A 17,254-nucleotide genomic window follows, 5' to 3' on the forward strand; every position below is an offset into this window, starting at 1 on the left:
GCTGATATTATTTATGCCATTTCTACACTAATGCAGTAGTCTGCATAACAGTAAATCTTATTTTTTTTGTAAGAATGAAAATTCAAAGTGGAAAGCCAAAGAAATATAAGAGGGGCCTGGGGATGTGACTAACGAACAGAGAATTTGTTATTTTAGTGCCAGGAATGTCTTTCTTGTTTATTCTGGACCCTATTTGGAAATTGGCATCTTTTGAAATTTGTGTGAAATTTGCAAAATTGCTAAATTCTGACCACTTTATTGGATAGTTGAAATCGGTAAATGGATGGTTTCTTTTACTCATTCGATAGAAAAAATGGGGTTTTAGCGAAATAATTATGATTTTTGTTGACTAGTACACTGGAATTGGCTGAAAATAGGGCTCAAAGTGGGCAAAATCGCCGATGCTTAAACATTGTCAAGACCGCTAACTTCACGAGAGCATAATTCCATAAGTTTTCCATCAAATTTCATACTTTTGGTGCCATTATGATCGGGAAAAGATTCTCTATCTTTTCATAAGAAAAAAAATTTTTTTTTTTAAATTTGGCCAACCCTGAGAACAAGTCTCTGAGAGGACCTGTCAGCCCCCAAAGGGTTAAGATAAAAGGAAAGAAAACTCAGATGAGTGTGTATAAATAAATGTGTACATGTATGTGTAGTGTGACCTAAGTGTAAGTAGAAGTAGCAAAACGTACCTGTAATCTTGCATATTTATGAGACAGACAAAAGACACCAGCAATCCTACCATCATGTAAAACAATTACAGGCTTTCATTTTACACTCACTTGGCAGGACGGTAGTACCTCCCTGGGTGATTGCTGTCTACCAACCTACTACTTTATATATGTATTTTTTTATTTATTATCCAAATGTTTGGATAATATAATACATCAAGATGTTTTCCATGACTTTGGTACAGTATGTTTCTTCCTTACTCATCTGAGATTTCCAGGAGGAAAATCTATTTTTGAAGTTATTTCTCTATATATTTTTGTGTGCATAATATTGAAAAGAATCTCAACTGTTGCTTAAGCTCGGATATAATTATTCATCATTATATAATTTTCAGGTTCCTTTGAAAAAGGTACACTTGTTCACTGCAATCCAGCTGGCCTGCTTGGTAGTACTGTGGGTCATCAAGTCCTTCAAACAGACCTCAATCCTCTTCCCACTCATGGTTAGTTTGCAGATTTCTTGTTGCTAGAATACTCACAAGCTAAGATTATATATCATTATTGGTTATACAAAATAATATTCAGTAGAGTTATAACATTGCTTTAAATTAAAGGTGCAATAAATGTGAATGTATTTAAGAATATGTTTTAACATTCACTGAGATAATTTCACGTGCAGTTCTAGTGTGTGTCATTTCTTTAATTTGGAATTATTTAAGGAGAAATATCTATCTGTCCTAAAGAAGTAGTGGAAAATGACCAACAAATTCATAACTACAGTACTGGGCATCAATTGGTATCAAATTCACTGAAGCTTATCTGTTTATTATAGTTGTATATTTTTTAATTTGGCATTTTCAGTTAGTGGTGATGATTGGCATTCGGAAAAGCTTGGATTGGATATTCACTCAGCGGGAACTCAAGATTTTGGATGACACCTTACCAGAGTTTAGTCGTAAGAAGAGAATGGAAATAGAAGTTGATGATGATGAAGATGAAGAAACAAAGATAGGAAAAGAAACAGTAAGAATAATAAATTTTTAAATTACTTAAGTCTGTGTGTAAGTGAGATATGAGGAAGGAGAATAGAGGGAGTAAATGTGTTCAGATATTTGGTGGTGGACTTGTCAGCAAACAAGTCTATGAAAGATGAGGTGATTCATAGAATTGACAAGGAAAATAAAGGTGGGTGATGGAGTGAGGCATCTGTGGAGACAGACAGCCTTATCACTTGAGGCAAAAAGAGAAATGTGGAAGAGTACAGTGGTGCTGACACTGGTTTAAGAGTGTTAAGCATGGATTGTAAACATTGCAGCAAGGAGGAGGCTGGAGGCAATGGAGATATCGTGTCTGAGGGCAATGTGTGGTGTGAATATTATGCAGAGAATTCATGGTTTAGAGATTAGGAGGAGGTGTGGAGTTACTAAAAGTATTATCCAGATGACTGAGGAGGGATTGTTGAGATGGCTTGGACACTTAGAGAGGGTGGAACAAAATAGAATGACTGGGAGGATGTAAAAATCTGGCAGGGTAGGGGTCATCTCACAAAAGATTGAAGGAAGGGATAAAGGAGACTTTGTGTGCAATGGGCATGGACATGCAAGAGGTGTATGTTGATGTCTTAGGAGTGGAGGCAAGTGGTTTTCATGATGACATGCTGTTTGAGTGTGAGCAAGGTAACATTTATGAAGGGATTCAGGGAAATTGGTTAGCTGGACTTGAGTCCTGGAGGTGGGAAGTACAGTGCCTGCACTCTAAAGGAGGGGTGGGGACATCTGCAGTTATGATTGTAGTATCGGCATGCCTTTGGCTAGACAGTGATGGAGTGAGTGATGGTGAAAGTTTTTTTTTTTTGGTGTGTGTATACTCATCTATTTGTGCTCACCTATTTGTGGTTGTAGGGGTTGAGTCTTAGCTCCTGGCCCTGCCTCTTCACTGGTTGCTACTGGGTCCTCTCTCCCTGCTTCATGAGCTTTATCAAACCTCGTCTTAAAGCTATGTATGGTTCCCGCCTCCATTACATCACTTTCTAGGCTATTCCACTGCTTGACAACTCTATGACTGAAGAAGTACTTTCTAACATCCCTTTGACTCATCTGATTCTTCAACTTCCAATTGTGACCTCTTGTTTCTGTGACCCCTCCCTGGAACATCCTGTCTTTGTCCACCTTGTCTATTCCGCGCAGTATTTTATATGTCGTTATTATGTCTCCCCTGACCCTCCTGTCCTCCAGTGTCATCAGGCCGATTTCCCTTAACTTTTCTTCATAGGACATTCCCCTTAGCTCTGGAACTAACCTTGTCACAAACCTTTGCACTTTCCCTAATTTCTTGACGTGCTTGATCAAGTGCGAGTTCCAAACAGGTGCTGCATACTCCAGTATGGGCCTGACGTACACAGTGTACAGTGTCTTGAACGATTCCTTACTAAGGTATCAGAACGCTGTTCTCAGGTTTGCCAGGTGCCCATATGCTGCAGCAGTTATCTGGTTGATGTGTGCTTCCAGAGACATGCTCGGTGTTATACTCACCCCATGATCTTTCTCCTTGAGCGAAGTTTGCAGTCTTTGTCCACCTAGCCTTTACTCCGTCTGCGGTCTTCTGTGCCCTTCCCTGATCTTCATGACTTTGCATTTGGCAGGGTTAAATTCGAGAAGCCAGTTGCTGGACCAGGTGTCCAGTCTGTCCAGGTCTCTTTGAAGTCCTGCCTGATCCTCATCTGATTTAATTCTCCTCATTAACGTCACATCATCTGCGAACAGGGACACTTCTGAGTCTAACCCTTCCATCATGTCATTCACATATATCAAAAATATCACTGGTCCTAGGACTGACCCCTGTGTGTGTGTGTGTGTGTGTGTGTACTGACCTATTTGTACTCACCTATTTGTGGTTGCAGGGGTCGAGTCCTAGCTCCTGGCCCCGCCTCTTCACCGGTTGCTACTAGACCCTCTCTCTCCCCGCTCCATGAGCTTTATCAAACCTCGTCTTAAAACTGTGTATGGTTCCTGCCTCCACTACGTCATTTTCTAGGCTATTCCACTGCCTTACAACTCTATGACTGAAGAAATACTTCCTACTATCTCTCTGACTCATTTGTGTCTTCAACTTCCAATTGTGGCCTCTTGTTTCTGTGTCCCCTCCCTGGAACATCCTGTCCTTGTCCACCTTGTCTATTCCACGCAGTATTTTATATGTCGTTATCATGTCTCCCCTGACCCTCCTGTCCTCCAGTGTTGTCAGGCCGAGTATAAATGCCAACCAGCACGGATTCACGGAAGGCAAATCCTGTGTCACAAACCTTCTGGAGTTTTATGATAAAATAACAGAAGTAAGACAAGAGAGAGAGGGGTGGGTTGATTGCATCTTCTTGGACTGCAAGAAGGCCTTTGACACAGTTCCTCACAAGAGATTAGTGCAGAAGCTAGAGCATCAGGCGCATATAACAGGAAGGACACTGCAATGGATCAGAGAATACCTGACAGGGAGGCAACAACGAGTCATGGTACGTAATGATGTATCACAGTGGGCACCTGTGATGAGCGGGGTCCCACAGGGGTCGGTCCTAGGACCAGTGCTATTTTTGGTATATGTGAACGACATGACGGAAGGGTTAGACTCAGAAGTGTCCCTGTTTGCAGATGATGTGAAGTTAATGAGGAGAATTAAATCTGATGAGGACCAGGCAGGACTTCAAAGAGACCTGGACAGACTGGACACCTGGTCCAGCAAATGGCTTCTCGAATTTAATCCTGCCAAATGCAAAGTCATGAAGATAGGGGAAGGGCACAGAAGACCACAGACAGAGTATAGGCTAGGTGGCCAAAGACTGCAAACCTCACTCAAGGAGAAAGATCTTGGGGTGAGTATAACACCGAGCATGTCTCCGGAAGCACACATCAATCAGATAACTGCTGCAGCATATGGGCGCCTGGCAAACCTGAGAACAGCATTCCGACACCTTAGTAAGGAATCATTCAAGACACTGTACACCGTGTATGTCAGGCCCATACTGGAGTATGCAGCACCTGTTTGGAACCCGCACTTGATAAAGCACGTCAAGTGTGTGTGTGTGTGTGTGTGTGTGTGTGTGTGTGTGTGTGTGTGTGTGTGTGTGTGTGTGTGTGCGTGTGTGTGTGTGTGTGCGCGTGTGCGCGTGTGTGCATGTGTGTGCTTGTGTGCTTGTGTGGCGTAAATATGCAGAGAATTCGTAGTGTTGAAATTAGGAGGTGTGGAGTTATTAAAAGCATTATACAGAGGGCTGAAGAGGGGTTGTTGAGGTGGTTAGGTCATTTAGAGAAGATGGAGCAAAATAAGATAACTTGGAGGGTGTATAAATCTATAGTGGAGGGGAGGAGGGGTAGGAATCTTCCTAGGAAAGGTTGGAGGGAGGGGGTAAAAGAGGTTTTTGTGTGCAAGGGGCTTGGACATGCAGCAGACATGCGTGAGCATGTTAGATAGGAGTGAATGGAGACGAATTGGTTTTGGGAGCTGATGAGCTGTTGGAGTTTGAGCAGGGTAATATTTTGTGAAGGGATTCAGGGAAACAGGTTTACTGGACTTGAGTCCTGGAGGCAGGCAGTACATTGCCTGCATTTTAACCCTTAAATGGTCCAAACGTATATATACGTTTTTTCAACATCTGAAAGTATGTAAAAAATGTAGATCTTCTTTTTTGTTTTTCCCTTGAAAACATGTAAAAAAAACTTTTACCTACATTTTTTTTGTTATATTTGAAAATATGTAAAAAAAAGTAGATCTACTTTTGTAGCACTATAAATTTGAACGTCAGTCTGTTTGGACCGTTTAACCCCTTCAGGGTCCAAGGCCAAAATCTGAAGTGGTGCTCCAGTGTCCAAGAAATTTTGAAAAAAAAAAAAATTATTTTTCTTACAGAATTAAAGAGCATATTTTTGTGAAGGTAATAAGACAAAAAAAAAATTCTGATCAGTACTTACCGAGATACAGTGCCAAGAAGTTTGTCAAAAATGATGTGGTGGCGGCAACATCGACGAATTCCACATACGCGCATTACATTATTTTGCGGTTTTTATTGTTTTTTCTTTTCTTTTCCAATTTTTTTCTATTCCTACTAACATTTGGGGCCTGAGAGACCAATACTGTATATAATGTATATATATAAACTCACTGTATTGAACACAATAACCGCACTAAAGTTATTATCATATTATTGTTTACCACTGTTGTTTATTACAATAAACATGCACAAATCTTGTATAATACTAATGTTCTATCATATATTTACATATTTACAATCACTGGACATGGTTTTAGAACTGCTGGAGTTTGTGGAACTCCTTGAAACAAGGCACCATGCGCAGAGGCACCTTACATTCCTCACACATAAACCGAGTGTCTTTGCATCTTTGTTGCCGTCGTTTTGTTTGTGCACAGACGATGCATCTCTTCTGAGCAAATTTCTTTTGAGTTGAAGGAAGTTGTATTATGAAATGATCACCTTCCCTCCTCAAACGCTTGGGTATATCCTGAGGAATTCGAGGACCGTGTTGTATAGCAGGTGTTCTTACCTGGTACTTCATTATGAGTTGTCTGACAACAGACAAACAAAATTCACCATACGGTGGTCTGTTGCCAGTCTTTATTTGGTACATATTATATGCATTGAGCATTGAAATGTCCATGAGATGGAAGAAAAGTTTCATGTACCACTTGTAACTCTTACGAACACAGTCAACAAAACCAATCTGCATGTCACATTTGTCAACCAAGTGCATGTTTTGTGTATAATCAATCACTGTCACTGGTTTTCGAATACGTTCATTAGTCACTCGATCAACTTTGCCACTGTCTTGCATTTCATTACGGTGAATGGTTGTCAACAATGTGACATCTCGTTTGTCATGCCACTGTAATGCCATGATGTCATTGGCAGTAAACACCTGCACGTCATCACCACGAGCACCTGTGTTGAGCCTGGGCATATGTTTATGATTAGAACGCACTGTGCCACACACATCTGTCTTGTTCACTCACATGAAATCACTGAGTAATGGGCTTGAGTACCAGTTATCGGTATATAATGTATGCCCCTTACCAAGATAAGGTGCCATCATGTTTCTCACTACGTCACCTGAGATACCCAATAACATCTTGGTATCTTTCTATGTTTTACTACCCGTGTATACAACAATATCCAACACCAGGCCACTGTCACAGTCACAGAGTACAAACAGTTTTATACCAAAGCATTTCCTCTTGCTCGGTATATACTGCTTGAATGACAGTCTACCTTTGAACAAAATCAAAGACTCGTCAATTACAAGATTCTTGAATGGATAAAAGTATATGCTGAACTTTTGTTTGAGATACATGAAAACATTTCTAATCTTGTATAACCTGTCACTTCTGTCAGGCCTGGTTTTGTCAGAGAAGTGCAACATACGTAAGAGTAAGATAAACCTGTTCACTGGTATGATTTCACTGAAGACCGGGGTAGAAATTAGCCGATCTGTGGACCAGTATGCTTTTATATTATGCTTATAGACGTGAGGCATAAGCATTATTGTTGCAAAAAGCAAATACATTTCTGCAACAGTCGTCTCTTTCCACCTGTGTAGTCTTGACTGTGGTGATAAGATCGTATTTGCCATGGTGTACTCAAAATACTTGTTACTTTCCCTGACAATAATTTCCATCAATGGCTGGTCAAAGAATAATTCAAAGAATTCCAGTTCATTGGCCGTGGTTCCAAGGGAACAAGTAGGTAGAATTCCACTTTGAGAGTCATCAAAGTGGTGAGGCTTGGGAACAAAATTGGGATTTTGCTGCCAATCCCACATATGGTTTGCTGGTGGATACTGGACATCATAGGCTGGTTGTGCGGGTGGTTGTGGTTGTGGTGGGCTGGTGGCTGGCGCTCCGCTTTGTTCTTGAACTGACGAGACGGCAGCGTGGGTCCCAGCATGGCCTGGTGAGTCACGCATGGCGGTGCCACTACCATCACCACTAACACCATCCACTGATGCCTGTGGTCTATCCATGCCAAGTGTAGCCACATCATTCTCACTATCACTACCTAAAACTGGTGTTGGGCCACAGGATGTACTCCGGGATGTACTCCGTCCCCTGGGCACAGCATAGGATACACTAACCGAGCGCATGCGGCGGCGAACATACCGACGCTTCACTGATGAATATGATTCCTCACTATCACTACTCGAATGATCGTCGAGCGCAATAAAATCACAGTCCACGTCACTATCATCATCATTACTGAAGTCAGAGGCCTGGCCCCGCGAAAATATTAGTTTTCTCTTGCGATGAGGAACAACCAACCGTGAGTCACGAGTGCCCACACCAGAGGTAGAAGGTTGAGGATCGTCAGGGTTTTCTGCACTATTATTGATATCCTGGTCATTCTTTTCGGTCACTAACTGATCAAAGCCGTAGAATTCGTCTTCATTTCCACTTCCATCAGTGTCAGAACTATCAGATAGGAAGAGGAGAGTCCCAATTTTCCGGGGAGTGAGAGCTGACTTGTGATGAGGCATGGTGAACAAGGGTAACTGAGCGGGCGTTCCCACAATTCTATGCGGGTGCCTAGATTTTTTGTTTATGGCACACACCCACCACGCAGACCCGTTCTCTCACATGTAGGCCTATGAGCGTTTTCGCGCTAAATTTGACGGCACTAGAATTTTGGCATAGATCTATGGTTTGGACACTCAACGTGAAGCCGTAGATCTATGGGACGGACCCTGAAAGGGTTAAGGGTTAAAGGAGGGGTTTGAGATATATTGGCTGTTTGGAGTGGCATCTAAACTGTTGCACCTAGGTGCCTTTGCAGAGACAGTGATTATGTATGAATGACCGTGAAAGTGTTTCTTTCTTTTTTGGGTCACCCTGCCTCGGTGGGAGATGGCTGGTTTGTTAGAAAAAGAATATATATACAGTGGACCCTCAGCTAACAATTGCATCACGTTACGTTAAATCCAGCATACAATACATTTTAACACAAAAATTTTGCCTCGGCTAATGCTAAAAAACTCACCCTACACGATTCATTCAAGACGCGTCCACGTCTGACCTGAGCGCGCCTCAGTTGTCCCGTGGGTGCCAGTGTTTACAAGCCAGCCAGTGCGGTCGCATCCACGCATACAATCGAAACATTTCATATTATCACAGCGTTTTTAGTGATTGTACCTGCAAAATAAGTCACCATGGGCCCCAAGAAAGCTTCTAGTGCCAACCCTGCAGGAAAAAGGGTGAGAATTACTATGGATATAAAGAAAGAGATAATTGCTAAGTACGAAAGTGGAGTGCATGTCTCGGAGCTGGCCAGGTTGTATACCAAACCCCAATCAACTATCACTACTATTGTGGCCAAGAAAACGACAATCAAGGAAGCTGTTCTTGCAAAAGGTGCAATTTTGTTTTCGCATAAGAGATCGCAAGTGATAGAAGATGTTGAGAGACTGTTATTGGTGTGGATAAACAAAAAACAGATTGCAGGAGATAGCATCTCTCAAGCGATCATATGTGAAAAGGCTAGGAAGTTGCATGAGGATTTAATTAAAAAAATGCCTGCAACTAGTGGTGATGTGAGTGAATTTAAGGCCAGCAAAGGTTGGTTTGAGAGATTTAAGAATCGTAGTGGCATACATTGTGTGATAAGGCATAGTGAGGCTGCCAGTTTGTACTAAAAACCAGCTGAAAAATATGTGAGGGAATTCAAGGATTACATAGACAGTGAAGACTTGAAACCTGAACAAGTGTTTAATTGCGACAAAACAGGCCTGTTTTGGAAGAAAATACCAAACAGGACCTACATTACTCAGGAGGAAAAGGCACTCCCAGGACATAAGCCTATGAAAGACAGGCTTACTGGCTTACTCTCTTGATGTGTGCTAATGCTAGTGGTGATTGCAAAGTGAAGCCTTTATTGGTGTATCACTCTGAAACTCCCAGAGTGTTCAGGAGAAACAATGTCCTCAAGGCTAATTTGTGTGTGATGTGGAGGGCAAACAGTAAGGCATGGGTCACTAGAGACCTTTTCTATGACTGGTTACACCATGCATTTGCCCCCACTGTGAAAAATTACCTCCTGGAAAATAAATTGGACCTTAAGTGCCTCCTGGTATTAGACAGTGCTTCTGGTCATCCTTCAGACTTGGCAGAGCGACTTTCTGGGGACATGAGCTTCATTAAGGTCAAGTTTTTGCCTCCTAATACCACTCCTCTCTTTCAGCACATGGACCAGCAGGTCATTTCAAACTTCAAAAAACTCTACACAGAAGCTATGTTTCAAAAGTGCTTTGTAGTGACCACAGACACTCGATTGACTCTAAGAGAGTTTTGGAGAGATCACTTTAGCATCCTCAATTGTGTACACCTTATAGGTAAGGCTTGGGAGGGAATGACTAAGAGGACCTTGAGCTCTGCATGGAAGAAACTGTGGCCAGAATGTGTAGACAAAAGGGATTTTGAAGGATTTGAGGCTAACCCTGAGAATCCTATGCCAGTTGTGGAATCAATTTTGGCATTGGGGAAGTCCTTGGGGTTGGAGGTTAGTGGGGAGGATGTGGAAGAGTTGGTGGAGGAGGACAATGAAGAACTAACCACTGATGAGCTGCTAGATCATCTTCAACAGCAAGAGGCCAGACCTGAGGAAACTGCTTTGGAGGAGCAGTTTCCTGCTTCATATTTGCAAATATACAGGGTTTGAAATCAAATAAAAATGACAAAGTTAGTTATGTCAGTGGGCTCCTGACAGAAGCGAATGCCATATTCAGAGCATTTACAGAAACACATACAAGGGATGTTTTGGACGGAGAGATAAAGATAGAAAACTACAACATGTATAGATGTGATAGAATCAATAGGTCACAGTGAGGAGTAGGAATCTATGTAAAGGATACTTTCTGTTGCACAGAAGTGCTGAATTCTACAATTGATATAGTAGAAATTCTAGGCATTAAAGTTGAAAATAGGAATTTGGTAATTATCCTAGTATACAAACCACCATCGGCAACTGCTGAGGAATTCACAGATCAGTTAAGTAAGATAGATAGCTATCTGGATAGGCTAGAAAGTCCTACACCAAATATTTTACTCCTTGGAGATTTTAATCTTCCTCATGTAAAATGGAAGATGGCACAACGTAATGTTATACCAGAAATATCCCCGGGAAGCACCCTGGCTCAACAGGTACATATCAGGGAAATAATGAGGTTTTGTGAGAAGTACTCTTTAAACCAACAGGTAATTGATCCCACTAGAAATGAAAATACCCTGGATTTGATATTCACAAACAATGAGGAACTGATCAGAGACATAACAGTTTCCAAAACTATTTACTCTGATCATAACATCATAGAGGTTCAAACTAGTATTAACTCAGGGGTAGGAAACTGCATCACTAAAGTTAGAGACGGGATGTTCAGTAAGTTTAATTTTAACAACCATAGAATTAACTGGGAAAAAATAAACCAAGAGCTATCAGACATACCCTGGGAATCAGACATGAGCACCCTAAATTCCCACCAGTGCCTAGAGAAGCTGAATACAGAAGCATACAAAGTATGTATGAAACATGTACCATTGAGGAAACCCAGAGGAAGATCAGATATAGAGAGAGAGCGTAGGAGATGGTACAGAAGTAGAAAACGGGTTACTGAACTGCTTAAAAACACAAATATGCTACAACAGAGGAAAGATAGACTTAGCAGAGAGATCACTGAATTAGACCAAAAACTTAGGATGTCATACCTCACAGAAGAAGTACAAAGGGAACAAAAGGCCATACAGGATATTGCAAGAAACCCAAAATATTTCTATTCCTATGCAAAATCCAAGCTAAGAACTACCTGTAGAATTGGACCACTACTGAGAGGAGACTCGTATACTGACGATGAACAGGAAATGAGTGAAATCCTAAAAGAACAGTATGAGTCGGTGTTCAGCAACCCACTAAATGACAGCAAGATAGAAAATGCAGAAATATTTTTCACTCCAGAAGAAGGCTGCACAGACCAACTAACTGACATTAGTAGGAATCCCATAGATTACGAAAAAGAAATGGAAAACATGCCCACTCACTCAGCACCTGGACCAGATTCATGGAATGCTCTATAAAGAAGTGCAAAGTACCACTAGTACGAGCCCTCAGTATTCTTTGGAGAAAGAGCTTAGATCTAGGTGAAATACCAGAGGCCTTAAAGAGTGCAGACATAGCTCCTTTGCACAAGGGAGGTAGTAGAGCACTAGCTAAAAATTACAGACCAGTAGCCCTAACCTCTCACATCATAAAAATCTTTGAAAGAGTGATGAGACGGCAGGTCACAAATTTCTTGGACCAGCACAACCAACATAACCCGAACCAGCATGGTTTTAGAGCAGGATGATCATGTCTGTCACAGCTGCTGAACCATTATGACAGAATTACAGAGGCACTGGAAGACGACCAAAATGCAGATGTGATTTACACAGATTTTGCAAAGGCGTTTGACAAATGTGATCATGGAGTGATAGCACACAAAATGAAGGCCATGGGCATTACCGGGAAGGTAGGCAGATGGATTTTCGGTTTCCTAACACACAGAACACAAAAAGTAGTAGTGAACAGGGCAAGAGCCAGCATCGGCGAGGTCAAAAGCTCAGTGCCCCAAGGCACTGTCCTGGCACCTCTGCTGTTCCTCATCCTCATAGTAGACATAGACAAAAACACCCAGCACACTTTTGTATCATCATTTGCAGATGGCACTAAAATAAGCATGAAAGTCAGTACGGTAGAGGACACTGAAAAAGTACAGGAAGACATAAACAGGGTTTTCCAGTGGGCAGTGGAAAACAACATGACGTTCAATGGTGATAAGTTCCAGCTGCTTAGGTATGGAAAGAATGAAGAACTCAAAAGGAGCACTATATACAAAACTCAAGAGGGTCACCATATAGAATGTAAGGAACACATAAAAGACCTAGGAATAATTATGTCAGCGGACCTTTCTTTTAAAGACCATAACAAGACAAAGATCACGACAGCCAGGAAGATGACTGGGTGGGTATTGAGAACTTGCAGAACAAGGGAAACAATGCCGATGGTGACACTTTTCAAATCGCTAGTGCTCCCTCACTTAGAATATTGCTCAGTGCTGACGGCCCTGCTCAGGGCAGGAGAAATATCGGAGCTGGAACAAATACAGAGATCGTTTATGGCTCACATTGAGCCAGTAAAGCACCTAAACTACTGGGAACACCTGCAAGTCTTGAACATGTACTCATTGGAGCGGAGGAGAGAGAGAGGTACATGATAATATATACCTGGAAGGTACTCGAGGGCTTGGTCCCAAATCTGCACACTGCCATAACAACATACTGGAGTGAGAGATATGGGAGGAAGTGTAAAATAAACGCAGTGAGGAGCAAGGGTGTGGTGGGGACAATAAGGGAACACTGTATCAACATATGGGGTCCCAGACTTTTCAACATCTTACCAGAAGATATCAGAAACACTGCTGGAACAAGTGTTGAAGCCTTCAAGAGGAAACTAGACAAGTATCTTCACCAGGTGCCAGATCAACCAGGCTGTGATGGATATGTGGGGCAGCGGGCCTCTAGCAGCAACAGCCTGGTTGATTGGGCGAGCACTAGATGAGCCTGGCTCATGGCTGGGCTCAGAGTGTAGATATACTCTCCTAATTCTTCAAAGGTATAGCAAAGGAGGGGAGAGAGAAATTTAAGAAGTTGCCTGCTTCAAAGATTAAGGAAATGTGTGCAAAGTGGCTTGAAGTGCAAACCTTTATGGATGAAAATCACCCTCACACAGCTATTGCAAGCCGTGCTGGTGACTATTACAATGACAATGTTGTGAACCACTTTAGACAAATCATAAAGGAATGGGAGGTACAGGCCTCCATGGACAGATATGTTGTGCGACAGAGGTCCAGTGACTCTTGAGCTGGCATTAAAAGAAGAAGGGAAATAACCCCAGAAAAGGACTTGATACCTCAAGTCCTAATGGAAGGGGATTCCCCTTCTAAACATTAACAACTTCCACACTCTCCCCTCCTCCCATCCCATCAATCATCACCAGATCTTCAATAAAGGAAAGTGTCAGTTTGTGTGTATTAAAATTAATATTTCATGTGGTAAAATTTTTTTTTTTTCTTACTTTGGGGTGTCTTGCACAGATTAATTTGATTTCCATTATTTCTTATGGGGAAAATTAATTCAACTAACGATAATTTCAGCTTACGATGAGCTTTCAGGAACGGATTAATATCATTAGCTGAGGGTCCACTGTGTGTGTATATATACAGTGGACCCCCGCATAACGATATTAATCCGTTCATGAGAGCTCATTGTTATGCAAAATTATCATTATGCGGATGAATTTTCCCCATAAGAAATAATGGAAATCAAATTAATCCGTGCAAGACACCCCAAAGTATGAAAAAAAACATTTTTACCACATGAAATATTTTAATACACACAAACTGAAAAAGGCATGCACAATTACATGACACTTACCTTTATTGAAGATCTGGTGATGATTGATGGGATGGGAGGAGGAGAGAGTCTTAGTGTTTAGAAGAGGAATCCCCTTCCATTAAGACTTGAGGTGTCAAGTCCTTTTCTGGGGTTACTTCCCTTCTTCTTTTAATGCCACTAGGACCAGCTTCAGAGTCACTGGACTTCTGTCGCACAACATATCTGTCCATAGTGGCCTGTACCTCTCGTTCCTTTATTTTTTTTTTTTATTATCACACCGGCCGATTCCCACCAAGGCAGGGTGGCCCGAAAAAGAAAAACTTTCACCATCATTCACTCCATCACTGTCTTGCCAGAAGGGTGCTTTACACTACAGTTTTTAAACTGCAACATTAACACCCCTCCTTCAGAGTGCAGGCACTGTACTTCCCATCTCCAGGACTCAAGTCCGGCCTGCCGGTTTCCCTGAATCCCTTCATAAATGTTACTTTGCTCACACTCCAACAGCACGTCAAGTATTAAAAACCATTTGTCTCCATTCACTCCTATCAAACACGCTCACGCATGCCTGCTGGAAGTCCAAGCCCCTCGCACACAAAACCTCCTTTACCCCCTCCCTCCAACCCTTCCTAGGCCGACCCCTACCCCGCCTTCCTTCCACTACAGACTGATACACTCTTGAAGTCATTCTGTTTCGCTCCATTCTCTCTACATGTCCGAACCACCTCAACAACCCTTCCTCAGCCCTCTGGACAACAGTTTTGGTAATCCCGCACCTCCTCCTAACTTCCAAACTACGAATTCTCTGCATTATATTCACACCACACATTGCCCTCAGACATGACATCTCCACTGCCTCCAGCCTTCTCCTCGCTGCAACATTCATCACCCACGCTTCACACCCATATAAGAGCGTTGGTAAAACTATACTCTCATACATTCCCCTCTTTGCCTCCAAGGACAAAGTTCTTTGTCTCCACAGACTCCTAAGTGCACCACTCACTCTTTTTCCCTCATCAATTCTATGATTCACCTCATCTTTCATAGACCCATCCGCTGACACGTCCACTCCCAAATATCTGAATACGTTCACCTCCTCCATACTCTCTCCCTCCAATCTGATATTCAATCTTTCATCACCTAATCTTTTTGTTATCCTCATAACCTTACTCTTTCCTGTATTCACCTTTAATTTTCTTCTTTTGCACACCCTACCAAATTCATCCACCAATCTCTGCAACTTCTCTTCAGAATCTCCCAAGAGCACAGTGTCATCGGCAAAGAGCAGCTGTGACAACTCCCACTTTGTGTGTGATTCTTTATCTTTTAACTCCACGCCTCTTGCCAAGACCCTCGCATTTACTTCTCTTACAACCCCATCTATAAATATATTAAACAACCACGGTGACATCACACATCCTTGTCTAAGGCCTACTTTTACTGGGAAAAAATTTCCCTCTTTCCTACATACTCTAACTTGAGCCTCACTATCCTCGTAAAAACTCTTCACTGCTTTCAGTAACCTACCTCCTACACCATACACTTGCAACATCTGCCACATTGCCCCCCTATCCACCCTGTCATACGCCTTTTCCAAATCCATAAATGCCACAAAGACCTCTTTAGCCTTATCTAAATACTGTTCACTTATATGTTTCACTGTAAACACCTGGTCCACACACCCCCTACCTTTCCTAAAGCCTCCTTGTTCATCTGCTATCCTATTCTCCGTCTTACTCTTAATTCTTTCAATTATAACTCTACCATACACTTTACCAGGTACACTCAACAGACTTATCCCCCTATAATTTTTGCACTCTCTTTTATCCCCTTTGCCTTTATACAAAGGAACTATGCATGCTCTCTGCCAATCCCTAGGTACCTTACCCTCTTCCATACATTTATTAAATAATTGCACCAACCACTCCAAAACTATATCCCCACCTGCTTTTAACATTTCTATCTTTATCCCATCAATCCCGGCTGCCTTACCCCCTTTCATTTTACCTACTGCCTCACGAACTTCCCCCACACTCACAACTGGCTCTTCCTCACTCCTACAAGATGTTATTCCTCCTTGCCCTATACACGAAATCACAGCTTCCCTATCTTCATCAACATTTAACAATTCCTCAAAATATTCCTTCCATCTTCCCAATACCTCTACCTCTCCATTTAATAACTCTCCTCTCCTATTTTTAACTGACAAATCCATTTGTTCTCTAGGCTTTCTTAACTTGTTAATCTCACTCCAAAACTTTTTCTTATTTTCAACAAAATTTGTTGATAACATCTCACCCACTCTCTCATTTGCTCTCTTTTTACATTGCTTCACCACTCTCTTAACTTCTCTCTTTTTCTCCATATACTCTTCCCTCCTTGCATCACTTCTACTTTGTAAAAACTTCTCATATGCTAACTTTTTCTCCCTTACTACTCTCTTTACATCATCATTCCACCAATCGCTCCTCTTCCCTCCTGCACCCACTTTCCTGTAACCACAAACTTCTGCTGAACACTCTAACACTACATTTTTAAACCTACCCCATACCTCTTCGACCCCATTGCCTATGCTCTCATTAGCCCATCTATCCTCCAATAGCTGTTTATATCTTACCCTAACTGCCTCCTCTTTTAGTTTATAAACCTTCACCTCTCTCTTCCCTGATGCTTCTATTCTCCTTGTATCCCATCTACCTTTTACTCTCAGTGTAGCTACAACTAGAAAGTGATCTGATATATCTGTGGCCCCTCTATAAACATGTACATCCTGAAGTCTACTCAACAGTCTTTTATCTACCAATACATAATCCAACAAACTACTGTCATTTCGCCCTACATCATATCGTGTATACTTATTTATCCTCTTTTTCTTAAAATATGTATTACCTATAACTAAACCCCTTTCTATACAAAGTTCAATCAAAGGGCTCCCATTATCATTTACACCTGGCACCCCAAACTTACCTACCACACCCTCTCTAAAAGTTTCTCCTACTTTAGCATTCAAGTCCCCTACCACAATTACTCTCTCACTTGGTTCAAAGGCTCCTATACATTCACTTAACATCTCCCAAAATCTCTCTCTCTCCTCTGCATTCCTCTCTTCT

General features: G+C 41.8%; 1 protein-coding gene across 13 annotated transcripts in view; it reads left to right on the top strand.

The window, feature by feature from the left end:
- Window positions 1–17,254, top strand: part of LOC128692052 (Na[+]-driven anion exchanger 1) — a 369,866-nt gene that overhangs the window by 232,105 nt on the left and 120,507 nt on the right. For all 13 annotated transcript variants that reach the window (XM_070085267.1, XM_070085266.1, XM_070085273.1 and 10 more), the window contains 2 exons: window positions 1,070–1,177; window positions 1,536–1,697. In XM_070085267.1, the coding sequence (XP_069941368.1) occupies window positions 1,070–1,177; window positions 1,536–1,697 (270 nt within the window). The remainder of the gene's footprint in view (window positions 1–1,069; window positions 1,178–1,535; window positions 1,698–17,254) is intronic.

The sequence above is a fragment of the Cherax quadricarinatus genome, chromosome 15, assembly GCF_038502225.1.
Source record: "Cherax quadricarinatus isolate ZL_2023a chromosome 15, ASM3850222v1, whole genome shotgun sequence".
In the NCBI taxonomy this organism is placed as follows: Eukaryota; Metazoa; Arthropoda; class Malacostraca; order Decapoda; family Parastacidae; genus Cherax; species Cherax quadricarinatus.